Source organism: Homarus americanus, unplaced genomic scaffold (genome assembly GCF_018991925.1).
Source record: "Homarus americanus isolate GMGI-L3 unplaced genomic scaffold, GMGI_Hamer_2.0 scaffold59495, whole genome shotgun sequence".
Classification (NCBI taxonomy): domain Eukaryota; kingdom Metazoa; phylum Arthropoda; class Malacostraca; order Decapoda; family Nephropidae; genus Homarus; species Homarus americanus.
The window spans coordinates 1,320,283-1,347,466 of NW_024732415.1; the positions used below are offsets into that span (position 1 = coordinate 1,320,283).

At 39.9% G+C, this 27,184-nt stretch overlaps 1 protein-coding gene across 2 annotated transcripts in view; it reads left to right on the plus strand.

Moving 5' to 3' along the window:
• Positions 1-26,978, plus strand: part of LOC121868550 — a 29,117-nt gene extending 2,139 nt beyond the window's left edge. The window contains exons 2-13 of one of the 2 annotated variants that reach the window (XM_042369280.1): positions 7,997-11,214; positions 11,413-14,311; positions 16,984-17,062; positions 17,970-18,115; positions 18,307-18,405; positions 18,936-19,042; positions 19,390-19,562; positions 19,830-19,934; positions 20,544-20,706; positions 21,346-21,528; positions 23,102-23,246; positions 23,851-26,978. In XM_042369280.1, the coding sequence (XP_042225214.1) occupies positions 8,000-11,214; positions 11,413-14,311; positions 16,984-17,062; positions 17,970-18,115; positions 18,307-18,405; positions 18,936-19,042; positions 19,390-19,562; positions 19,830-19,934; positions 20,544-20,706; positions 21,346-21,528; positions 23,102-23,246; positions 23,851-26,556 (10,020 nt within the window). In that variant the 5' untranslated portion in view covers positions 7,997-7,999 and the 3' untranslated portion in view covers positions 26,557-26,978. The remainder of the gene's footprint in view (positions 1-7,996; positions 11,215-11,412; positions 14,312-16,983; positions 17,063-17,969; positions 18,116-18,306; positions 18,406-18,935; positions 19,043-19,389; positions 19,563-19,829; positions 19,935-20,543; positions 20,707-21,345; positions 21,529-23,101; positions 23,247-23,850) is intronic. The other variant, XM_042369281.1, reaches the window with a different exon arrangement.
• Positions 26,979-27,184: the final 206 nt, after the last annotated feature.

Below are 27,184 nucleotides of genomic sequence, written 5' to 3' on the forward strand. Positions count from 1 at the left end.
TGATTGTAAACGCCATGTACTGTACACACGAGTATAATGTACTGACACAGTGTGACCCACATTACTCTTATCTGGCAGTCACAAGCACACTATGTAGGCCACTTTTAGTTGTGGTACAATGTCAAGCTCAGTCCACTGGTGCTGCAGCAGTTCTGTTGGGCCTGGCTGAAGCAAATTACTTAAATATAAACAATGCTTGAGGCAAAGTGATGATTTGAAGGTCACAAGATTGTCTCTAATTCAGTATTTGAGAGACTGTCAATACGCATAGGATCCGGATCTCAGAAAACACGTGATATTATGATGTTATTTTTGACACCTTTTGTTTAGCGTATTACCGTATATCCCGTACAATATACAGTATCTGTTCAAGAGGTATATACTATTTAAGTGAATGTTAAAGGTTGCACAAGGCTCACGTCTAATAAACATGCTTGTGTTTGTTGTGTTTATCAGTAGCCTTTGTGAAAATGTACTGTTGTAATGAGTGAGAGTTCTTACACATAAAAAAAAGCAGTAAATTCTGTACTTAGATTCAGTATGTAGAAATGATAAAGGAGTCTCCAACATAAAGTTTGCTATCTCTCTCTCCATTTTATCTCAGTCTCTCTCTCTCTCTCCCTTCCATCTTGCTCTCTCCCCTTCCATCTTACTCACTCCCCTTCCATCTTGCTCACTCCCTTCTCTCTTCAATAGGTCAGGTAAAACAAAAACAAAATATTGATGAGATGCTGCTGTTGAACTGGAAAAGATTTCTTAGTAAATTTATATATTATTGTGGTCTATAATTGACCATTTGGGAGGCTGGCTGTACAGTGCTGCTCTGAGTCTTGGTTCCTCCCGTTTCTCAAAAAAAAAAAAAAGGTGTTCGACATAATGGTTTATATGCTCTCATTATTTGTCTATTGAGGGAATATCATTAAACAAAAGTAAAAAAAAAAGTCTTGCTAGTGGTCAAGAGCACAGTAGTGGAAGTTGGAACTCGGGGTACGACTGGCTTTTGTTTAATTGTCGTAATCAGTACATGAACTTCACGGCGAAATGAATATTCTTATGAACTAAACTTAATCCATTGTTTTGCAGCTGAAGTACTGTTTTGTTGTTGTTTTTTCTGATGAATCTACAGTTGGAGTGGTGGTAAGGCATACCTGTTTGTGTGTGTAGCTGGGAGGGGCAGGGTCTGTTTGTTGCCCTCGTGGTAGGTTCGGCCGAGTACTATATGCCGTACGGTAAACCGATCCTGAAAGTGGCTTAATGCACCGTGGTTTTATTTGTGCAATTGACAAGTATGTAACACTTGTCCTTAACGAAGAAATTGGAATACAGTATTTGTGGGTTGTTGGTTGGGGTGATGACTGTGCAGGTACCCATTTCAGGCCAACACAGTGTTAGTCTGCCTCTGGTATACTGTACTACTCTGATGTTCAACTCAACATCAATTTAGGTTTATGGTTATTTTGCCATTATTCTGATTTATTACACAGTGGTGCTGAAATGTAATGAAAGATATAATTTATTATTGTTTGACTTTACTTTATTATTGTTTGTTTTATTGCTTTATTAACATTTTTATTGAATTAAATTTTTTCTTCATAAAAACGTTTATACAGTATGTTTTTGGAATGTATACAGTACTGTAGTATCCACGTATATTCCTGTAAGACACTAAATTTGCCACAAGCACTTTTGTCATGTGGTATTTTTGAAGAAGATAACCCTCGTATTGATGAGATACAGTACTGTAGAATGTATGCAGTACAGTATACGCCATTGAAAATTCAAACCGAGTTCGTGTAAATGTGTAGAATACAATATGTTCAGTGATTGGCCAAGATCCCTGGAAAGCCATAACAGTATATGCAGTATAGTGATGATTAAAGGTGTATACACATTTGTTATCATGTAGTGTCTGCAACCTTTGTTAGCTTTGCTGACTAGAAATCCAGTTATTATTTTCTGTATTCAGTTTTTTATCTGATTACAAACCCAGTGTTCATCATGTTTGTTTATGTTCATTAAGTTTGGTTTTATTTAACTGATTTCTTTCAGTAATTTGGAGAATGTTATTCTTGAGAAAATGTTGGTTAAGTTGACACCTAACTGCTTCACCCCCCTAGTGTAAAATGTGAAGACAAAATATAGACATATTTAATATTACTGTATGTACTTGTGTTGATCCTCAAGATAATTCTGATATACCACGTAGCATGAAGGTAATTTGTTAAAATAAAAAAACTTTCTTTGTAATATAAAAAGTTATGGGTGTGCAAGTATTGTCAGTGAAAATATATCATAGCCAAATGGAGTTGATGGCAAATACCAGAATTATCCCACCAAATCAGGGGGAGAAAATGAGGTAGGATGATGCCAGGTGTGAGAAAATGACACTGACGGGCTACCCCGTGTCAATCATCACGAGAAAGTCACAAAGATCATTCATCTTCATCACCATCCTTATGTCTGGGGCATGTTTCTTCTTAGCTGCTGTAGCCGTGTCTGCCATACCTCTAACATAACTGTAAAATAATGTATGCTTGGCGGCACAGGAGAGTGAGGAATGAGAATGGAGGAAACTACAGCGGGCCAAACTGGGCAGTCTCGTTTGCACCCAACCCCTATCGCTCGTCTATCCTTCCAACTTATGTTTGAAGCTATCCAGCGTATTCGAGTTAGTGATGATGTTTGGTAACTGTTCCACTCATCCACTACTCGATTTCCAAACCAATGTTTACCTATCTCGTGCCTAAATCTATATTTGTTTTATTTAAAACCATTGTTATGAGTTCACTCCTGGTTGGTTAGTTTGAGTACCTTTGTTATATTATCATTGGCTGAGGACAGGGAATGAATGGGGATATTGTACATCATCCAGCATAAAATCTGGAGTAAATTATATTGATGTCAAATAATGTCGTCAGATTAATCACAGGCATACAAATCATGCGGGGGGATGTTACCATGAAGGGGTTAAACTTGCCTACTTTATATTTTTGTGTTGTGAGAATTTGCCAGCATGCAGCTCAACAATTTGCACCAAGGATCATTACAAATCACACCGTGCAGCTATCTAGAAGTTTTATAAGCCTGCCTTCTAAAGCTTGTCACTTGAAGGAGTGGTTTTTGTGTGCATTAATAATTTTGTATTGGCTCTATAATTAATTCCACTCAAGTTACCTGCAAACATGACTACAGTAGTGTTGCTTTCATGGGTACCCATAAGTCTGTTACATTTATGGCCAAAAGTCAGTTGTGACCCTGAATGAAGAGCCAGCACCTTAGTGTAGTTGCATGTTGTTCTGCAGACACCTTTTAACCCCTTGTGTATGGAGTCCTCTCTTGAGCTCAATAGAATCGTCTGGTTGAGCCGGATGAAATATTAAAATGGGCGCCCCTGTAGTGAAGGGGTTGATTATGGCACTTCCGACACTTTTTGTTCTGTACCGCATATCATTATTATTATTATTATTTTTATTATCATCACAATAAAGATTTACAACACTGAGAAGAATTTCAACTTTCCCCTCAGTGAAGACTTAGAGTGTTGGAAACATGTGGCGAGTTAATAAAAGTTAAAGCAGCAGCCATTTTGATTTCCCCCATGTTGATCCAGTACAATGCAGTATTTAACACATGAACATGATATATACTGTAAGGAGATACAAGCTTGATGAAACTTTATGAAATTCATGTGTGTTAATATTTGGGTTTGAATATAATACACTCCATTTACCAACTTGGCTGGTAGGTCATCCAGTAGCTTTTGCAAACATTCAATTGTAAGACCAAATGGTTGAGATCACTGTTAACTGATGAAACATAACCAAGTTTTTACATCAGTGGGTGTATTGCGTACCAAGGTGCTTAATCTCCTTGACGTTTGCCATGTATTCTTCGGGAATTTTTAAATTGTTAGGAGAGTTATTTTTTTGGACATTTATGTGCGGTCACTCCATGGCGGTCTTGCTTTTCTGGAGATAATTTTTTTGAGTAAAAACATTAAAAAAAGTGCTTGATCATTTTATATTAAGTATGTTGTGCTATGAAACCATTTGATTCAGATTTAAGAAGGAAAAATGCACACCTGAGGGAGTGTTATGGGGGTAAGGAAAATACAGTAGTGTACAGTATTATCAAGGTGCACTGTTAAGTGTTGAGCCGGCATGAAGCCAGATTGGCCAAACTCAATACTGTACACTCACTTGTCAGAGGTTTAAGCAGCACTACAACAGAGGCAAATTGAACTGCTTTTGGGTCATTTCTGTTTGAAATAGTCAATGCAGCACAAGGTACCATTAGTTTGAATTACAGGATACAGTACCTGTATTTCGAATTTGAAAACTGCTCTTCTGGAGAATGTGTACAACAGTACTGTTTGTAGGGGCAGTGTGGATACAACACTGTATGCTAAACCTTTGGTACACCAGGAGGCAGCAGGGCCGGTACTGCTCTTGACTGCATTTCACTTCCCCGAGTTGTAAACTTGTGTACAGGGGTCCCTGAGTTAGGAACGGGGAGGACGTTCTTAAGACGGATTTGTACGTATTATGTAAGTTGGAACACATGCTGTATGCATACCATAATTACAAAACAATGTTTAAAATCCCACTACATTATATCATAGCCTAAGTCCTTATATACATCTAAAATCACTTAATTTAAGGCAAAAGAAGAAATAGAATGACAAAATACAGTAAATGAAAGTACAAAATTAAATCGGGTAAATAAAATGCTTTAAATTTCATGTTTAACCTCGTTCGTATTGGCGGGCATTCGTAAGTCGGGGATCCCCTGTACTCATTTACAGGTACAGTACAATAATGTATCTCAAAAACTAGGTATTGAAGTTTTCTGAAATTTTCCTGTATGAAAGCCATTGGTACAGTGTCTGAGTTATGTAAGTGAAGGGACTTGTGTCTTCAAGTTTGTCTATTTTGTAATTTGTTGAAAAATATAATTTTGCCACAAAGGTCCTGAATAATGTTACAAATCTAGGGATGAGAGCCACTGGTTCTGGATATATAAATGTGAAAAATTTATGGAGTGAACACAGGTAATATGTGTTGGTGTAGATTTTATGTATACTTTACTGTATTTTAAAACCATAACTGAAAACTGGTTGGTGGTTTGTAATAATTTATTTTGTGGTGGTGAAGGCCATTAATACTGATGGAACAATTTATTTTATTGATTTGTGTGGTATGGCAGTGCAGTACAGATCTCAGAAACTTCACTTCTTGCCTATACTGTACTTTTACATATGTTTTGTATTTTATTTTTAATTGAAATTTTTTTTTTTTTTTTTTTTTAAAGCCTTTATTTCTCACTCCTCCCCTCCACCATATAGCTAGAGTCAACAACAAACACAATCTTCTTTTGCTGTCTTTCATTCAGGAGTCGAGATCAAATACACACCCGTTTTCCCCTTCATATTACAGTGAAACCTCTATTTAACCTACAGTACTATATGGAGTGAAAAATCCGTTATATCAAGGGGCGGTTACAGTATATGTTAAACCTCCATCTAACGATATACATAGAGGTGAAAGTTTGTTATATCAAGGGTCCGTTAGATATGAAGCCCCCCAGGTGAGACGAGTCCATTATATAGAGGTTTCACTGTATGCCATTAATCTGTTCTAATAGAGTAGTGCAGTACATTGTTTTGTTATAGTGTATGGTACTACTTCCACAACAAGACAAACAAAGATAATATTACAAGTTATTTACCTCTTTCTTCACATGTCGTAGCATTGCCCACCATGCCCCTCCCCTCCCCAAAACCCTGTTAGCTGCACCGATCTTTGGGTGTTGACTCACGTCGTTTAGTTCAGGATATTGGATTCTTTACCCAATCTTTCCATCTCAATTGTTTTCTCATCACCCTCTTTGTATCGACCACCTCTAATTTTGTACGCTATGTCCGTCATCATCGCCATCATCATCATTTTACGCCCATTTGACGTACATACCTAGTGTATATTTGATGTGTTAAAATGTTTATTACCATGCTCATCCCTCAACAGATTTTCCAGATTCTCATATTGAAGGCTTACCTACGGTACTGTATGGCTAGGCTGTGTCTTAAGTTATAATTCTGCAATGTATATATATGATGTAGAACCAGCAAGTATGTTCCCAGCTAACCAGAAGTATACCGAAGAACAGGAAAAGGAGAAAGAAAGAGAGGAAAAAGGTTATTCAAGACCTGGTAATTCTCATTCAGGATTGTGCAGTGTTTGATGGAGAATAAACCTTTACCGCAACCTTACTTGTCATAGTTGTGTTTACGTCTCACATGTTGTCAAATTCATCCCAGTAACCCCGGGCTACGCAGTGTTTGAGTTATGGCCGACTGCAACACTCACGGGCATAATACAGATTGGGAAATATATGAGACGTGACACTTAAATTAGGGTTATTGTTTGTGGCTGACCTATGTCTTATGTCTATTGGTATTGTACCTTTTAGTTTTAAGTTGTATAGTACAGTGTATATATATATATATATATATATATATATATATATATATATATATATATATATATATATATATATATATATATATATATATATATATATATATATATATATATATATATATATATTTATTTATTTGAGTGTAGTCATAGGTATAATTCTGATATGTGTGCGTGCGTGGTGTGCGCAAGTGAGTTAGTTAGTTAGTTAGTTATGTACAGCCTATGTTAACCAGTAGGTAGAATAATTTTTGGGTGTGTGACTGTGTATATAGGTTAGGGTATGTGTGTAAAGGTAAGGATGTATAAGGGTATGTGTGTGAAGGTAAGGATGTATAAGGGTATGTGTGTGAAGGTAAGGATGTATAAGGGTATGTGTGTGAAGGTAAGGATGTATAAGGGTATGTATAAGGATGTATAAGGGTATGTGTGTAAAGGTAAGGATGTATAAGGGTATGTGTGTGAAGGTAAGGATGTATAAGGGTATGTGTGTGAAGGTAAGGATGTATAAGGGTATGTGTGTGAAGGTAAGGATGTATAAGGGTATGTGTGTGAAGGTAAGGATGTATAAGGGTATGTGTGTGAAGGTAAGGATGTATAAGGGTATGTCTGAGTGTGTTTCCAGGTGAAGATGTATCAGGGTATGCAGGTGTGTTAGGGTGTGGTGCTAACACCGCCAATGTTACACAGATAGCAGAGACCATGACACACACTATGGACAGGAGAAGGCAGTGCAGTAATGGTGTTCAACGCTACATATACACCCGCCTGCGCTATTCCTCACCCCATGACCTCTCGGTGTAATTTGTTATATTTGTGATAATGTCAACAAGTTAGTGCATTCATGGGTCTTCATTTATGAGAAGTTTTCACAGCAAGAATCTTTGAGAGCGTGCACCCAGTGATCACATATTCTTCATCCTCCTGCGGACAAGACCTGCACTAATTCTCTCCTCATTACTAGCATGCCTTGCTTCTTGTTTCAGCTGTTTATAATAATGTGCATGTTAAAACTGAACTATACTTGAAATTATTTAAAAATGTAGAACACGTTATTTCAGAAAGCATGCATCATATACATAAAGATTTGGGGAAATTTCACGTTTTTTAGTGGGAAAGTATTCAGAAAAACACTTGCACATAAACTGTATTTATGTGTATAGACGTTGTAATTATAACAAGGAGAACAATGAGATATTCAGTTTACTTTGAATACCTTTACACCAGGAGGCAAAATATTCCATTAATTGCCTATGATAACATTAGATCAGAATTTTAAACAGTTTATAACAGAATATTAATAAAGAAATCTTGTGCATCTTAAAGTGTTGTGAATGGTGATCGTGGTTGAAACATTCACCACACTAGAGTGGCCGTGCGGTGAATAATACTCGTACTTGTGGCTGTGATGTAATGGGGGTTTATTGTATGGTGTTTCAAAAGTAAAGATAATAGCAAACTTCTTTAGGTGTGATAGGCACGAGTTTTACCCTTTAATGTTTTATGTTATTGTCTTACAGGTTATGGACCTTCAAGGATTTACTACATTAGATGAAGTTGGAGCAGATGATCCACAAGTAAGACATCAGGAGAACAATTTTAAACCAACAACAGCTGCAGAGGAAATTGATTACTTGAATAAAATTCTTGCGGATATTGAGAAAAGTAATGGGAGTGATATTAACAGTAACAGAAAGAAGACTGGGTGTGACAGTGACATTGAAGGACAAAACTTGGGAGGCAATAACTGCTTTGAGCTAAATTCTGAGAACAATGGTGACACTGGACAAAAACCATTCAGTGCTCATAGTAACGGTGGAGAAAACATTATCGGTGAAAAGGACACAGAAGGGCAGAACTATGAGAGTGATGATGAAAAGAAACATTTCTCCAAAGTGCAAAAATATATTATGCAAGATTCTGACTTGTCCTGTGTAGATGATGTCGTGACTCAAGCTGGTGATGATGAGCACACCCCAGTGCTTAATGTGGACAGTGGCCATGTACTAAGTGGAGTTAGCACTGAACCCAACCTTGTAGCTTTAAGTCCTATTCCAGAGTTAGATTTTAGTTGTCAGAGTCATCCAGGCCTAGATGTTGATCTGGAAGATGATTTAGGAGATTGTAATCTTGAAGCCATCAGTTTGGCAGCACTAAATGAGGCTGGGAGCTCAGAGCTAAGCCCCATTACAACTGATGCCACCTTAGTTTCAGTTATTTCCTTAGTTGATTGTTCAGCGGGGCTTGAGTCGCGACATTATTCAACGGGGGACACTTCAAATAGTTATCTTTCAGGTGAGGATGTTTCAGGGTTAACTTGTGGGAATCCAGTTAATTCAGACGAGTTAACTTTCCATAATATTGTTCTTGGAAATATTAGCAATGAACTTGCTAACTCCCAGGAACCAGGTCAAGTAGTTGAGGATAAGGAATCAAATTTAAACCAAACACACGTTGATCTTTCCTTGGTGAAATTAGAACCCGTTGATGCCGATCCCGGAGAGGAATTTGAATGTTCTGGTTTCTTCAATGACCCGGCTGAAGACTTCAAGGTAAAGGAGGAATCTAAGGTTAAGGAAGAACCTCCAGATTTTCCCCTAACACCAACAATGGACAAGGCAGATATTAATTTGTTTCCTGTTAAGATATGCAAGAGTGAAGGTCAACTCTCAGATGAACCCGATGTAGAAGTTCCCAGTGTGAGGTACCTGGTGGAGGAGGACAAGTATTACAGCCGGGAACAGATCACGGCAGCTCTCATTATCTCCCAGTCTTCTCTTGCTCCCGTTATCAACATGGATATGTTTCCCGACGAAGGCAAGACTAGGCTGACGCTGAATCTAATTTGCCTTGAAGATATGATTCATAAACCTAGTCATGTTGTTTTTGAAGATGTTGAGATTATTAAGTTATTTGCTATGAAATATGGAAGCTCATATTGTGAGTGGAAGAATGTGTTTAAATATAAGTCGCCGTCCACAAGATGTATGGGACCCAGGAAGAGAGGTGGTAAGAAAGACGGTAAAGATTCTGCCCCGAGGAAAACTGTGTCTGCCAAAGGAAAGAAAAAGAAAGTAGGTCCTAAAACGTGTCGGTCACCCACAACAAAATCCTTAAAATGCGAGGTGGGGACCAATGACTCCTCCGATGATAAGAAAGCCGTGAAACTTACACCAGCGTCCACTAAATGTCCTGTTGGAAGGAAGAGAAAAACCAAAAAAGGTCAGCAGGGTCATGAATCGCCCGGCAAACTTGCAGTGAAGGGCGAGGCGAGTCTCGTCAGTGGGACTTCAGGTGACGTTAAGACTGAAGAGACGACGGAAGAGGGTGATAACTCTCAGGCGTCATCTATAGGGTCTGACGCTGCGGCCGACATGAAAGAGAACGAACAGCCCGATGATAAACCAATTAAAAAGACACCACAGAAGAGGAGGAGAGGCAAACAGTATGAGATTTTACCCAATGAAGGAAATTTTTTAAAAGTTGAGACCAAACCTAACATCAAGAACTCCTCTGAAATAAGTTGTCTACAGTTGAGCAATACTTGTGAAGGCGGTATTAGTAGCAGCAGCAGCATCTTGGACTCTGTCAAGACCGGAGAAAATAAATTGGACATTAATTCGGAGGGTACAGCAACAGTGCCAGATGTAGATGTGAAAGTTGAACCTTCTGTGTTAAAGAAAACCACTAATAAAAGGAAATTAGGACGATTAAAGCAGCCTAAACCGGAAGAAGCATTAACGCTGAACACCAAACCCTGTTGTGTCCATTTGGAGGATATAGCCAAGGACACCAAGTACAAGGAAATAGTTCAAATGTGTTTAAGGTTAATATGTAAAGAAATGACAGCTTTAACGTCCTCCGAAAGTGAGGAAGGAATCAAGGTTGGCATCCTCCCGGACGCCGACGGTAGAGACGAGGATGTTCCGCAGGCGCCGACCTTGCCGGAATCCGAGACCCTTTTTGAGGAAGAAAATGGAGATGCAACGCAGAATTCCAATTGCTCGTTAGACGTTTTTGTAAACAAGGATGAATCGGGGGATGGAGGTGATGACGATAGGCCAGTGGAGGGAGTAAAAGAGGAAGATGGGTCAGTAGAGGCAGTAAAAGAGGAAGACGGGTCAGTAGAGGCAGAGAAAGATGAAGATGGGTCAGTGGAGGTGAACATTGGAGATAGACTGGTGGATGTAGGTACTGGTGACGAGATGGCCGACGCGGAGAGCGAGGACAACCAAGCGAACACGGAAGGCGAGAACTCGTGCTACGAGGAGGAAGGCAATGAATCAGAGACAGTTGAGGTAGATGAGAAAGCGGTGAAGCGTAGAAGGGAGGAGGAGAAGTTGGGCAGCGGGGGAAAGTGTCTCGGAAAGGGTGAAATAGAATTAGCCAAGGAAGATAACACTGACGTGGAAAGAAGAGACAGGAAAAGATCGAGACACGCACAGCCCAGGTCAGAATTGCGGGATTTTAGGAGTAGGGAAGACTTGATGAAAAAAAACAATAAGAGAGAAAAGCGGGAGAAGTTCGTTGACAGTAAGAGTCAGGGTCGTTTAAAATTCGAGAGGAGGACGAGAGAGAAGGAGAGGAAGTTTCAAGAGTTTAAGCTGAAGAGGCCAATTTCTGTTCAGCAAGAAGTTACAAGAGGCGAGATGAAGGAGAATAATTTGACCAGCAAGGAAGTTATATCTGCTACTACTACTGTCACCTGCAGCTCTCTACCCTCCATCACCACATTCAAGTAAGTCGAGACCAGACTTGTGTCGCTTTTCTTGGGTTATATTCTATCGGATATCGGTGTCGATTGTTTTATTAACTTTTGTGTGTATATGTAATGGATATCTGGTGCCAGGGCTTAAACAAAGGCAGTAAGCTTTTAATGAAACTGTTGTATGCATCATTATTATTATTTGGTTATTTATTAATTTTCTTTTTTCAGGATACCAAAGAAGAAAGATGCTAATGTCAGAAGACCTAAAGTCGAACAACACAGCTCTGTTTTGTCAAAGAGGGAAGAATTGCTCGTGTCAAAAAGGTCTTGTGGTTACGCATCAAATAAGAATGTGGATGCCGAGTCCAGAAATTCAAGATATAGAAGAGAATGGAATGCTGACAGAAGAGACGGCAGAAGTCAAAACAAACACGTCGAACCCGTCTGTCAGCCGAAGCCACAAGTAATCGAGGGATGGGCCAAGAAAAACTCACTCCAGATGACGGGACGGGACGCGAGAATGAACATCAGTCCCGTCAGTTACGTTAATGATAACCTGGGCTCCGGGCATAACCTGCAGAAGCATATACCGTTACTAGAAAGAGGAGAGAAGAGAGTGCCGCCACCTCAAGGACTCTCCCCTTCTGTGTCGGATAGATGGGGGATGATGCCGCCTCATAACACTGCAGCTGAAGATAAAGGAAGGGAACCGAGCGCTACGTGCGAGAGCCCCATGTCCGACAACCAGAGGTCCTATTTTAAGTCATTATCTGCACCCCCACCTCCGGTAGTTGATAACTGGGGCCTCAAACTCCATACTATTGACGTGGCGGATGATACTTCATATGCCGGTGACGTTAGTCCTGTGGATTCGGTTTGTAGCCACGTCGACACGGAGGATGGAACAACGGCGGCAGATCCAGCGGAGAAAGAAGTCGAGGGTAATAACGAGAGAGAGAGCGTAACCGAAATCAAAATGAATAAACCTGAAAGTGAGAGTACACAGATTAGTGAATCTAAAGACAACAGCGAAGCCGTCTCGGAACCTGTAACGAAGGAGACAAGCAAGAAGAAACCAATTGAGTGCAGCAACGTGGGAGAACGCTACGGCCACCTAGACAGGAAGCAGAAATTGAGGCTTTACGAGAAGATGAAGAGGTGTTATTACGAGGCTAAGAAGAGATACCATGAGGAGAGGGGCGAGAGGAAGAGAGCGTGGTATACGGAGTACGAGAGAAGGAAGAGAGAGTTTTACAATCTGAAAATATATTTGTACCAAGAGAAGAAAAAGGAACATGAAGCCAAGAAAAAGATGCTCAAGGAAAATAAGCTGAAGAATCTAACCCATACCAAGGAGACCCCAAAAGAAACCGCCAGATCATGGTCGGTATTCGATAACGCTCAGGACAGCGTAGATGAAGATGCAGACGATAACGACCATTCAGCGGAACATGACGAAGAGACACCGTATTCTCCCACGGGTTCGCCCATATTGGCTCTTGCGGATACAGATATTGCAGAAAAATTGATAGACACCAGAGGGTCGTTCATTAAATCCGGTTCTGGGGGTAAAGACCCACCTAAAGTGGCCGCACTTAATGCCGTAACATCTCTCGATACTAAAGACTTTAAGCTCATTGTTATGTCTGCTTTAAATTCATATAACGATGGTTTAGTTCCTGAAGCAAGCAATAAAACCTCAAGTGCCAGTGTTGTACCAAAATCCATTTGTCAAGATGGTAAATCACATGTTTCTACCCCAGAGCCTGGTTCAACTCTTGGCCAGTCTTCTGTACCAGTGTCATCGTCAATAGAATCGTCTTCGCGTGTTCCTCTTCTTTCAACGGTTTCATCGCCGTTGGAAATTTCGCCACGTGTTCCACCTCTGCTAACGGCGTCGTCGTCAATTCCCATACCGCCCGTGACACTAGACCCACCCCCACTGTCCGTTCCACCATCCCCACTGTCTGTTCCACCACCCCCACTGTCTGTTCCATCATCCCCACTGTCTGTTCCACAACCACCATTACCATGTTCTTCTCAACCTCACGACACATCATCATCGTCCGTTTCACTCGCACAGTCAGAGGTGTCCCGAGAATCTGTTACTTCTAAGTTTTCGAGCGGCTCTTTGTTACTTGCCCCACCTCCACAGCCAATACCTTCTCCTGTGGCAGCTCCATCACCTTTTCTTCCTTGTGCATTAGTCAGTAGTATATATAAACCACCAATTCCTTGTCCACCTCCAAATGAACCCTCACCACCACTGCCCTCTGTAGTTAAAGGTAATCAAGTACCACCCTTGCCACATGAGCTTATCCCACCTCCCCGACCACCTAGTAAGCTGTTTGAGTTTGTTGGACGCCACAGTGCGCCGCACGTAACAAGACAGGACTACACGTTAGATGATATCGAGGAAGTGCCTATGGATATCGAGTCAGATAGCGAGGCGTCTGTCGGTGACGATGATGATGACGACGACGACGATGATGATGATGGCAAATATCTCGCGACATTTGGTGTGTTTTTGGATGGGTCGTCATCAGAGACCGGTCATGAAGACTATGATTCTCTCGAGTTGAAGAGTGAGAATTTACACAAGCTCGTATGTAAGTTGATGGGGACGTCAAAGAAAGAAGAATCGAGCTTTGGTATTCATCGATATCAAGAGATACAAAACTCAAGTGGAAATACCCCAGTCACTGTGGATGGGCGAGATAGTCATCCTGCAACACCTGGTACCCTTCCTGCAACACCTGGTACCCTTCCTGCTACACCTGGTACCCTTCCTGCTACACCTGGTACCCTTCCTGCAACACCTGGTACCCTTCCTGCAACACCTGGTACCCTTCCTGCAACACCTGGTGCACTTTCTGCAACACCTGGTACCTTTCTTGGAACACCTGGTACACTCTCTGCAACACCTGGCCCATCAAGTAATGCAAAACTTGATGGCAGAACAGAGGATGCAAGTGATGTGAAAGCTATATCTCCCAAAGAGACTCCAAAGAAACTATTTTGTGTGGACGAAATTCTGATGTCCGTCGAGGCAGCTGATCAGAAATCCGAGCTAGAAGTTGTTTACTCAGATGTCCGAGAAAGATTCGCAGGGACCAAGAAGATTATGGTAAGTAGTATTTTATTTCCGAGTGTGTTCGTGAAGGAGGGTGGCTCAGGTCGATCTTGGACTTCTTGTGTTTAGAACTTAGGCTAATATAAAGATAGGAACTTAACATTTTTATATTTCTCCATCTCAACTTGGTGTAACTGCTTGAATGAGAAGAATTTTGCCCGATTCATTCTCTTCATGTCATCTGTCCTCATCCTGTTATTGGGAACTTTTCAGAACAAGGCTCCTCAGATTTTTTACATTAGCCTGAATCTGTGGAAAAATCTGTTGAGGAACAAAATCTGGACTCTAGGGAAAGTGATTATTCAGTTTGAGTTTGGCGTTATTGGTCATGTGACAAGTGGTTATCATCTTGTTTCAGAATAAAACAGTACTGTATCTACCCTCACATTCCTGTAATATCAAGATCAAACTCAAATCACTCCCTTACAGTCTGTACTCGGTGCCTATTTACAATATTTCCATATATTTAATCCCTTGCAAATGAGCCTCACAGATGGCAGCAAGTCCAGTATGTCTTGAGAGGAAAGAGTCGCGTGGACTTGTGTGAGCTGAGGGTCAGATCCTTCTACTGTGCTGGTATTCAGGTACTTTTTTATCGGTCAACAGAGTTACACGGAGAAATAAAGTATAGAATATATCAAGACCTGACCCAACATCACATTCAGAAGAAGTCCGATGAAGAGTTGAACAACCCTCCTTGCACTTATATACAGTACTGTATACACACACACAAACACACACCATTTGTGAAATTGCTTGGTTTATGAATTGGGCGAAGTCATTTTGCCCAGTCTGTGATATCAGTTCCTGTTCTAATTAGGAGCCCATTTCACAAATTAGCCAAAATTATCTTAACCTAACATAAATTTGAGTAGGTTATATGCCTATTTCACAAATGGGTGCGTCGTGTGCATATACAGTATATATATATTGTACTGTACCAGTATGCTGTACACAAGGGGTCCTTGTTATTCATACAGTAGTTATATGTATACTGTACTCGGTTCTGCGTATAGCAGTTTTTACCATCAAAATTCATTGCTTGTGGGCCGTACTTGGTTATATGTTTACAAGTAGAGTAAAACCTTAAATAAATAGATTAAAGGGGGGGGGATGAATATCTGTTAATGCTGGCAATAAGTTAAATCACGATGTTTACTCCACTGTTTACATTCGGTCTTCTATAATGACCTTATATGATAACTTATGTTGAGCACCATTAAAGAGTACAGTAATTCCTGATTATTTGGGTACAGTATTTAATATCTGTGCGTTGGACAATTTGAGGGAGGATAAAGTACTGCCATCTATTCAGGTGGAAAAACTACTTTTTAATCATCTATCAACGATCTTCATTTGATATTTGTATTATTAAACCTTTAAAACTTTAAAATTAAATATATAGTATTAAAATTACTGTGCAGTATTTACCGGTAACTTTTATTTATTACTATACAGTACAGTACGCATTTAATATTACTAGAATGTGTTTTATTTATTGTTGTACAGTATTAGTGCATGTTTCCTAGGAGAGTGACGGTCAAGTGGATACAGCACTCGCCTCCTGTTCCAGGGTTCATCAATTTGATTCCTGGGTTCTCCCAGTCCACCCAGCTGTAAATGGGTACCTAATGTTACAACTTGGGGAAGTGAAGACGGTCGAGAGCAGTACTGGCCATGCTGCCTCCCTTGTGTACCGAAGGCTTAGTATACAGTGTACTGTATCCACACTGCCCCTAATGGGCAGTCATGCCTCTGGGATCCACTTACACATGTTTCGTGTGTGTGTGTTTTTTTTTTTTTTTTTTTTTTTTTTTTTTTTTTTTTTTTACAGACCGGCTCGGAACCAAACTCCCTCTTATACGTCCAGTTTAATAAGATCGGAACCCATATGAATAACAAGGACCCATTGTACTGTATATATGTAATTAAAATCATAACATGGCCATATGTTTATCAAGGATTATTACAGTAAAGAAAGTTTGATTGGCAAGAGTTTAATAGTTGATTCATAAAAGGTGTTTCAGTATGAATAAGATGTAGAGGAAACACAAGGCTGCACTTGCACTCATCAGTAGACTCTTTATTAAACTATTATCGATACTAAAAGTGGAGCTTTATATTTATGCTTGTTTAGAAAGTCTCGGTGAGCCTTTCTGTATCCTTCTCTATATCTTTTCAGGTCAGTTCATGAAGGAATGTATAGTAAAGAGAGGATTGTAGAAGCAGAAAGTCTCACCAAAAGGCTTAATCATCCTCAAATCTTCACCTGTCGTCAGCATCAAGCAGTGTATCAGAACCCCAAGTGCCCCCCGTGGGCCAGAAGAATCCTCTTGGTCCCTAATATGGGCTCACATTTTTCTCCCAGTTTGAACTGGTTTCTTCAATGGGACTATTGCTGTTGCTCCGTACATATTGACATCTTAGCTTTGGAAGGCTGGGTCATATACAGTATTATTGAACACTGCTCAAGTAACTGGAAATATGCAGCTGCTGGTTGTTTGTGTCTTAAGAGCTAGTAGTGTACTTATTTCATGCTTTGCATGCCTTGTGTTTCCTTTTATGATCTTTGTAGCAGCATTCTTAATGAATGCAAACCGTATCACATTTACATGAAGTCTTTATAAAAGTTGACGTATCTATAAACACACATTTTCTGTTTCTAGGATGAAGTACCAAAGTACTACCAAAAGGTGCCATTGGCTCAAGCAGTGGTGGATAAATGCAAAGATATACCACTTGTGGGTAAGTTTTGCCAACCTTTTATAGCTCTAATCATAACCTTAGCAAGCACAGCACATTTGCACTTGTAAATTTTTTTTTCCTAAGTAAATTATTTTCTTCTCAAAAATTTCTACAGCTAACCAGGTAGCGGTGAGATAGGTGTCGGTAATAAATATTCAAGAATTTAACATGATCTGTGACACTCATTGTGGGATCATTTTGTCTCGTCAGAGCTGAATGTGAGGAGGGAGGGAAGCAGGAAGTAGTAGGAGTTTGGGGGGGAGGGGGGATAGCCAACCAGGAAGCATTTGAGTAAATAAATGGAAACAGAGCAGCATTTTGAGAATGGTACAGCTGGTTAAGAGTGAATGGATGAAGGTGATAGAAAGGTGAGTCTTAACTGTTAATTCAAGTTCATCCGTCTTCTCTCATTTTCATCTCGATATTCTCCTCTCCATCCTATCATCTGTACCTTTTTATTTACACCCATCTTGTACATTGCATTCTCTCAGTACCTCCATACCACCTTAGTCATCCCCAGTCAGTTCCATTCGGCATGTCTTTCAAGGTCTCGGTATCTCCCTCCTGTTTACCCCATGTGTTGCTTTCAGGCACAACATTAGTACATCTACTGATACATTATTACTGTCAATACCTATTGCAGCTGATGTTGAATTCATTCTTTACTGCTCACTTGAAAAGTAGTGTTAGTTTATGTGTTCGTTTTGCAAGTTCATTATATATTTTTTCCTTTTTCTTTTCTGGTATTGATTTCTCCATGCAGCTCATACAGTTTCTTTGCCATCCACCCTTTTGTGGTTATTAAATGAACAACCTAATTTAAACTGTACATACTTCATTACCTCTAATTTGTCTGTAGGAATAACTCATCTTGGTATGTTTAATTGGTGGTTGTCCTTCCTTGCAGGTCTTCAGTATGTGTTGGAGGTGAGGAAGGATGTAGACATGACCCTGGATGGCTGTTATTACATCTGTGCCGTGTGCAGCAAGAAGATGAACGCGCACACGCTTATCGCCCACGTCAAGAGTGTGCCGCACAGGCTAAAGTTCTCGGTGAGGATGTGGAATTTTTGTGTATTGTAAATAAAATTAGGTATTTGGATTAAATCTCCCTTTCACTCTTTACTCTTCGCTAATATTTCTCTGTTATAATGTTAGTTGCAGACCTATTGTGTATTGTCATTATAAACACATTTTCCCTACAGTATGTGCATTCACTCATATTATATCTTCACATCTCGCAGGAAACCCATTGTAGAGACATCTTCGAGAAATACGGTACCTACAGCCTGAAGCAATGGACTGCAACCCTCGTCAAAGAGTTCACTGTGGCACTGAGTGAGGTAGGGAGGCGAATTCTGAAGTACTCTTATTCTTTTAACTCTCCATTTTTCAGTCTTCTTGCATGTGTGTGTGTGTGTGTGTTTGGTACTGCAGAATTTGTTTATCGTTTGAGTCCTTTTAAACCCATTAGGTGACGTATGGTAGAGAAATTTTATTAATGTGGGACAGCTAGTTATGACCACAGTATAAAGTTTGTATTTTGTAATGGTTGTCGGAAGTTGATGGATGTGAACAAATGGGTTTTCGTAATTCGACTTAGTGTCGGCTCATTTCCTGCCATTTTTTTACACACACACACACACAAACACACACAGAGTATAACAGTAGATAAATAGATAGAAAGGTTCAGTTACTTGCACTTCACAAAGTTTAAGAGGGCTTTGGTTTAATCATAGGAAATTAACTTACCTGAATAAAAGTTCCTATTATGTATTTGTATCAACAATGGGCAAGTGAGAGGAGTGGAGCCATGTTGAATATATGGGAAAGTTTCTCTCTCTCACTCACTCACCCTCTCTCATGGTTTCAGGTTGAAGTCAAGATGGGTCGGCATAAACTGGCAGTGGCTTATGAGAGAGACATTTCCTCCGTCTTGGCGTCCCTCAAGCAGAAGATTAACGAATTTGGTCAACTTAGGTGAGCATAACCAAGGATTGAATCATTTTTTTGTTTTCTTCATGGTCATTCTCTCAAAGGCTTTTCTTACTTAATGGAAATAGTCAGAGCCAGACACATTTTTTTTTACCTTCATTTGCTGGGTTTTATTTACTGATTTATCTTGGTGGTGTTGTGGTTGTGCCTATGTTTGTAAGAGTTTCTTAAAGGTTGCTTATGCCAAAAATGAAAAGAGCCGCTTATATTGTATTTGTCAGATTTGATTATTCACATTTGTAATTATGGCTGGTTGCTCCTTACTTTATAAATATTTAATTACTCCTGATTATTTTTTTTTATTTATGTATTTATTTTTAATCTTTGAATAGTGAGCCAAAAAAGAAGAATGGAGAAGAAAGGGAGAGCGAGTCCGTAAGCCTGACGTCATCCACTCTTGACGCTAAGTTGCCCCCAGAGACTATTCCACTCCCCCCATTCAACAACACTACCAAGGATGAAACACCATTGACAAAGGAGACTTCTCCAACACCTGATCTCCCAGGTATGTAAACTACCAAACAACCTGTTGCCTAGTTTATATTTCGCTGGGGGCTCGAGATAGCTTTTATAATACGATGGATCACTAACAAATCACTTACTCTGTTCATCTGCTTGTGTGTTTGTGTCTCAGGACCTTAAAATTTATTCTCTGGACTTAAAATTCAATCTTGTAACTTGTTTAATTCTGATCAAAAGTTGTTAAACGTATGTTTTGATAACTTCTGCACAGGGAAAACTTTTTATTTACACTTGGATATATGTTTTACAGAAGAAGATCAGGACAGCAGCGCCAAGCCAGAGGCAATTGACCTGGTAAACGACGACGTGGAGATAATTGAAGTTAAGAAAACAGAGGGGAAATTCTCAACGACTGGTAAGAGGAGTTGTTGCACTTGGTGAGATGCTTTTAGAGACTCTGGCTTGATGTTACACTAATCATTATGGTGTTACAGTAGTCATTATGATGTTACAGTAGCCATTATGGTGTTACAGTAGTCATTATGATGTTACAGTAGCCATTATGGTGTTACAGTAGCCATTATGGTGTTACAGTAGCTATTATGATGTTACAGTAGCCATTATGGTGTTACAGTAGTCATTATGATGTTACAGTAGCCATTATGGTGTTACAGTAGTCATTATAATGTTACAGTAGCCATTATGGTGTTACAGTAGTCATTATGGTGTTACAGTAGCCATTATGGTGTTACAGTAGTCATTATGATGTTACAGTAGCCATTATGGTGTTACAGTAGTCATTATGATGTTACAGTAGCCATTATGGTGTTTCAGTACTCATTATGGTGTTACAGTAGTCATTATGGTGTTACGGTAGTCATTATGGTGTTACAGTAGTCATTATGGTGTTTCACTTACTTGTATGGTGTTACAGTAGTCATTATCATTACAGTAACCATTATCATTATAGTAACCATTATCATTACAGTAACCATTATCATTACAGTAACCATTATCATTACAGGTCAAGGCTACAGGAAGAGGAACTATCGACCTGGGCCCAACTCCGGACACAAGAGCAGTTCACGGTCTCCCTCCAGGTCAGTGTCGCCCTCTGGGAAGGCCCGCACTGGATCACCGTCACCGAAGAGGAGGAGAGGGTCCCATTCACCCTATAACAAGCAGGCGTAAGGATGTCATTCTGTCGTTATTGTTGCTTTATAAGATTGTCTGTGCCTATTATGCCCTGTGAGTAGGTCTAACATGGACCTACAGAGACAAATAAGGAGAGAGAAAGGAAACATCAGCAATAAGAACTTGTCAGTGTGTTTGGTTTTGTTCCCTCATTAGTGGATGTGTTTTAGATCTTATGGCTTGTATTCCTTGTAACTTTGTAGAAATTAATTGGGGAGTTTTCGTTTATCGACCGACGTGTTTGTCATATAAGTCAGTGGTGGTCAGTGGGGTGGCGAATGAGGGAGTGGGGGGTGTTCTGGGGGTTAAGTCTCTGATAGGATGGGTCTTTGGGGGGAGGTGTCTTTTGTCTGTCTGGGTAATGGTTTGGGTATAAAGTGGTGAGCTAATAAATGTTCCGGTGGTTAGGTTAGGACTAGAAGCAAGCATGGTTCAGATAGAGACAACACCAATTGATATTTTTAGGAGTTAGATTCCTTTATTTCGCAGATATTGTGGTCATGTAATGCACTGCTTACTTAGGTGGATAGTATCAGCTAGAATGTATTACACTAATAAATTTTTGTGGGGGCAGAATGATGCAAGTGTGATTTTTTAATGGTTGTATTTAATCGTCCTCTTATACACCATAGGAAGCGAGGCACGGATCAAGGCAAGTCCTCCCGCAGCGGCACCAGGAAGAGAAGACACTCGAGATCGCCGACTCCTCCACCCGGCCATCACCCGGACTCACAGTCGAGGAGCTCACACAGTCGCCACGGACCTCGTAGACGATCTCGGTCTAGACACAGATCGCCAAGGTCGCCCATTAGAAGGTATGATGTTTGTGATATTTTATATATTTTTTTTATCTGGTACACATTGCATCCTGTGCCATTACAGTCTACTGATACTGTACACCTTTTATTATGTCAGGCACCATGTTGTTATTTTCTTCTGATTTGCCACCAATCATCATGTAAACACCAGCATTGGCTCTCAATTTGTATTAATGTTCATTGGTCTTTATAGGGTTTATGTCAAGTGCATCTGTCTAAAATGATCACAGTCTAGATACATTAAATATTTGTTGCTTGGAGTCCTCATGGCAGGGTTATTCTTATGACCTATTTTATAAGTTCTGCCTAGTTTTGTCTTCTTGGCAGCTGTTACATTTTGTAGGCTTTGATTTATTGATGGTTGTTAAATGAGAGGAAAGAAACTATGGCTATACATTTCCCAGCCCACATAACAACCACTAACCAGTCAACTTGTTTGATCTGTGACGGTTGCCAAGGAAGACAAGTGGAAAGAGCACAGTCAGTAGGTCAGTTCAGTTTAGTGGAAGTTTGAAAGTTTACTGACAGAATGTTGTGAAGAACTAGAGCATCAGTTCTATTGTTTAAATACTGTAGGTACAGATGTAAGTATTAAGTTCATCTGTTTTGTGGACATGTTGAGTGGTGTACCCAAGATAGTCGCACCATAATCAACCTCATGTTCGTTAGGAGAAGTGTGCAGTGGTTTTATATTTAATGAAAAGTCTTTTTTCTACTTTCTGTACTGTACTCCTCTCCCACCTTTGTGTTGAGTGGATCAAGGGGTACAGAAACCTCAAATAAGGAGAAACGATAGTGATGTTTGAAGTTAGTACAAAGCTTTGTATTTTCTGTCGTTCCCAGTTCTGCTTTTCCCGGGCTAAAGTTATTCTTTTTCCTTCTATATCCTCTTAGTGATGTTGGAGATAGAAATCATTTGTTTGTTCTGTATATATGTATTTCATCAAGATAATTCTCCCCCCAAAAATATTAGGGACAAATTTTAGTGTCATTTTGCCAGTGTTAGATACAATGCCTTGCTGTGTTGGCCAGTTAGCCTCGTGTAAAATGATTTTGAATGCATGACATCAAATTTTTATCTGCCTGTTAATTTTAGGATTTGTTATGAAATAGTGGTGTCTGCTTGTCTCCGTCGTTCAGTTTTCTTTCTCACTTTCTGCTGTTAATGTTTCTTATATCATTTGAGCATCATACAAAACACAAACCTTTTTTTTGTGTGTTTGAAAGTGATGGCAACTGCTACCGTTTCATGGCGGAACACTTGAATGGTGAACACTTGAATGGTATAGTTTGTTTTGTTGTGAATTGTATCTCGTGCTTGACTTTGCTTTTCATTAAAAAAGAAAGTGATTACATGTTTACATCTACATATTATGTTAAACTTGAATGGTCACAGCATATCTTTGTTGTTCATCATATTTGGTATTGTGTGAGTAGAACTTGTTCACTTTACTGTTCATTGCTGCAGGCACTTTACTGTTCACTGTTGCAGGCACTTTACTGTTCACTGCTGCAGGCACTTTACTGTTCACTGCTGCAGGCACTTTACTGTTTCATTCCTTATATCCAGGAAGGATAGATCGACCCAGCGCAGCAGCCACTCTTCAAGGAAAAGGGACTCTCCAGATGACCGCAGCAGACGTATTACGGAGAGAAAGTTACAGGAGTTTAGAGCAGCCGAAGCAAGAATCAGGGCCCAGCGCATAAACAAAGAGGTGAAGAGTTGTTGGGTTGCACTGTAATTAAAACTACTGGAGGCAGCTTTGTAAACTTAATTATTTGACTGCTTACATTACCTGCTGCTTCCATAGAGTTGGGAGATACAGAAATGGTTGTGTGTGTGTTAGGTTTGATGATAATTCAAACAGGTTACAATAAATTTTAACTAGATTGAGGGTTAGGTGAGCTAGAGGGAACTATTTAATTAACAAGAGGAGTTGGAAAATGGCAATTTAACTCCTTGTGTATGGGGTCCTCTCTGTCCTGTATGGTCTTGGGCAAATAGAGTATTAAAAGTAGCATCCCCATATGAAGGGGGTTAAGTGATGGTACTGTAGTTAAAAGGTGACTGAAAATACAATATTTACAAGACACGTGACAATGAGTTAAATAGGGATACTACCGTGGGCAAAATAGGTATTGTCGGTTTGGGTAGTACCCATAGGCAAGTAGGTACCGTGGGTGTGACTAGGTTAGGTAAGTATTTAATCTGCTGTAAGTAATCCTTTAGCTCTTGTCAGTTTATATAGGCTCAACTGTATGTTTTCATGTTTTTTCAAGATTAATTTTTTTTAGTAACACTTTGTTTTCTTTTAACAGATAGCTTATGAGAAGAATCCCGAGAGTTATCCCGACTACAATCACGAGTGGAAGAGGTTCTGGGAGCGTCGGTGCTTTGAACTGGAAGCACAAGGCATAGATCCATTTCAGTATGATTTTAAAAGTGAATGGGCTGACTATTGGCGTAAGCGTATCAAGGATCTGACGGCCAGTCGTTTTAAATCGAGTAGGGATGCACTTTTGCAGAGGATGAATATGGATGATCCTGATTTGATTTTGAAGGAAGATATTGACAATAAGAAAGCCAGCGATAAAGGATCAAATTCAAAGTGGAATACCGAAAACCCAAAAGGGGAAGTAGTCAGTCGCATAGACAGATCCCCGAGTCCTTGGGAACAGGAGGGTGTTGTTGGTTCCACTGCTAAAAATCCTTCACCACCCAAGAATATAGAGTCGAGTGACATTGAACCGGCCAAAAGTTATGAGGAAGAATTTTCAGTTATAGGGACTTTAAAGATTCTTAATGAATTAGAAGACCAACTTGGTTCTTTTGGTCCTGCTATTACTATTCTTCTGGAGAAGGCTATTGAATGCAAAAAAAAAAGTGGGAATGCAATGGAGCTATTTAATGATCCCGATAACTTGGTTCTGGTACGTTATGCAAGAGAGAAGTTGTCGTCGCAGGTTTCAGCGGGAATTTTAGGAGTTTCCGCATTAGTTCGCACTCAAATGGCTGTTGAAAGAGCAATGTGGGTTCAGTCAGAAGCTGAAAAACTATCCAACAAGGAGAAGTACCTTGGCTTAGATATTGCCAGCATTGCTAGAGCAACATTGGGCAAAGATAAAATACAAATTGCCCAATTTATTGCCCAACATTTATTACAAGTCGGTAATTCTAATGCAAGTGAAGAAGATTTGCAGAACATTTTGATTGCTGTTTCAGCTGCTCATTCTAAGATTATAATAGATCAAGCAACAAAACAAGCACAGAGTAGAACTAATGGTGTAGAGGCTACAGCAGACTCAACCCAGAGCTCACATCCAGTTAGTCCTTCAAAGGAAATTCCACAGAGAACATCCTCTACTTCCTCTGAAGCATCTCGAACACCTCAACCACTGTTCCCATCTGCCACTCATAGTAGTGTTAGTAAGTCACCCCCTTCTGTAGGTGCTGGCTTGTCCCTCCTACAAACAGCATATGAAGAGGACGCTGTAAAGGATATGGGAAAATTATCATTGGAAGACTTGCAATCGCTTTTGGCAAACTTCCGCTCTTTAGTGCCAGAGGAGCAACATGCTCTCACTGCTTATTTGAAAAAACTGGAAGCAACTGACAGTAAGAAAGTAATGAAGTTACGAGCAGAAATGCAGAAGAATGCAAAAAATTCATTGAAGAAAACACTGATCACGTCAAAGACTGTCAGTCTTCAGAAGCTGTCAATGAAGTTAACTAAAGATTTAGCAGTTAAAAACAATGTACAAAACCCCAGCACCAACATTTCAGCAAGTCAGCCACCTATTGGAGCCTCTCCACAAACAAGTCAGCAACCTGCTGGAACTTCAACACCACAGCCAAGTCAGCAACCTGCTGGAGCCTCAACGCCACAGCCAAGTCAGCAACCTGTTGGAGCCTCGACACCACAGCCAAGTCAGCGACCTGCTGGAGCCTCGACACCACAGCCAAGTCAGCAACCTATTGGAGCCTCAACACCACAGCCAAGTCAACAACCTGTTAGAGCCTCTCCACAGTTAATTCAGCAACCTGCTGGAGCCTCAACACCACAGCCAAATCAACAACCTGCTGGAACCTATTCACCACAGCCAAATCAACAACCAACTGGAACTTGTCCTCCACAGCTAAATCAACCTCCCAGAGCTTTTCCACCAAACCCATGTCCGCAATTTGCTGGAGGCTACCCACCACAGCTAAGTCAATACCCTCGCTCACAGCTGGGTCAACAGCCTGGTCACACACAGCCACAGACAAATCAGCAACCTCCTCGGGCATTTCCACCACGGCCAATGAATTTAGGGAGTGTAAATGCACCAGATTTATATAAGCAATCACTAATTAAAGGTTTCAGAGAAAATCAGTCAGTAGAACCTGCAAATCAGGAACCATTTGGCTATCATGGAAGATCACAGTCTCCACGCAGCTTTCAAGGAAGATCACAATCTCCGCACAATTTTCAAGGAAGAACACGATCTCCACAAAATTTTCAAGGAAGATCAAAGTCTCCACTTAGTCTTACCGAAGCGCTTAAAGAATTTACGTGTCCAGATGATCGTCAGAACACTAATTCCATCACCAACGTGCCCTTTGGTAACAGGGAACAGAGTTACCTTGGGCCTGAAAGGCCATTCATGGACAGGGATTATTCATTAAAGAATTACAGAGAGTTTGGAGGCCAAGAATATAGAAGTAATGATTACAGTAAACCATTTGAGCAAGGTGCATATGAGAGGCACAATACACCTGGTGGTTCACAAGGCTTTGACAGGCCGGGGAACATGGGCAGGCAAGACTACAGTGCAGATTATGACAGAACTTTCCCACCTCAAGGGGGTCCATTTACCAATAATCCTGCTCGACAATATGAAGATGAAATTTATGATGACCAACCTAAGTCTAACTATGGACCACCTCTGCAGTTTCATTCAAGGGGGTTTAAAAATTCTTTCAGAGGGAGACCGCCTATGAGAGGACGCCCTGGGGGCCAACCGCACTATGATCAGTCTTGGTAATTCTAGATGCTATTTTGAATCTACATTTCATAGATTTTATATACAATACATACTGTACCAAGCAATTTTACAGAAGGTAATTGTATTAAATGGTTATGTGTGGAATATAAGAGTTTGTTTGTTAAACCAATACAGTAATTCACTTTTGGTTATTTTTTTAAAGTGACACTTGCCAAATATTTAGGACCAGACGTTAAACAAAAAAGGTATTTGGTTTATGTACAGGTGTATGCAATTGTAATTTTGATTGATAAAATGTAAATAATGTGCAACATATGGAGTTAAGAAAAATTATAAATTTATGTAAAGTTACACACTTTACTGTATCATAAGACTAGATTCCATTTATATTCATTGTTATAAGACAAAAGATATGTTATGTGATGTATCATAAATGCTTTTTTAGTAAAAGTGAATTTTGAGTTTTGAGTTTTAGTGAATTGCTGCTACTTTCATATATATTTTTAACAGTGAAATAATGTAGTTCTTTGCATCTTAAAAGGAGGCTTAAGAGTTCATGTTGGGTAGGAAGAAATCTGCAATGGTCATGTGTACCAAAATTCTTCAAAATGTTGAACTCGATATCTAAAGACAGTTCTTCACCGGATTAATTCTTGAAGGTCATAGT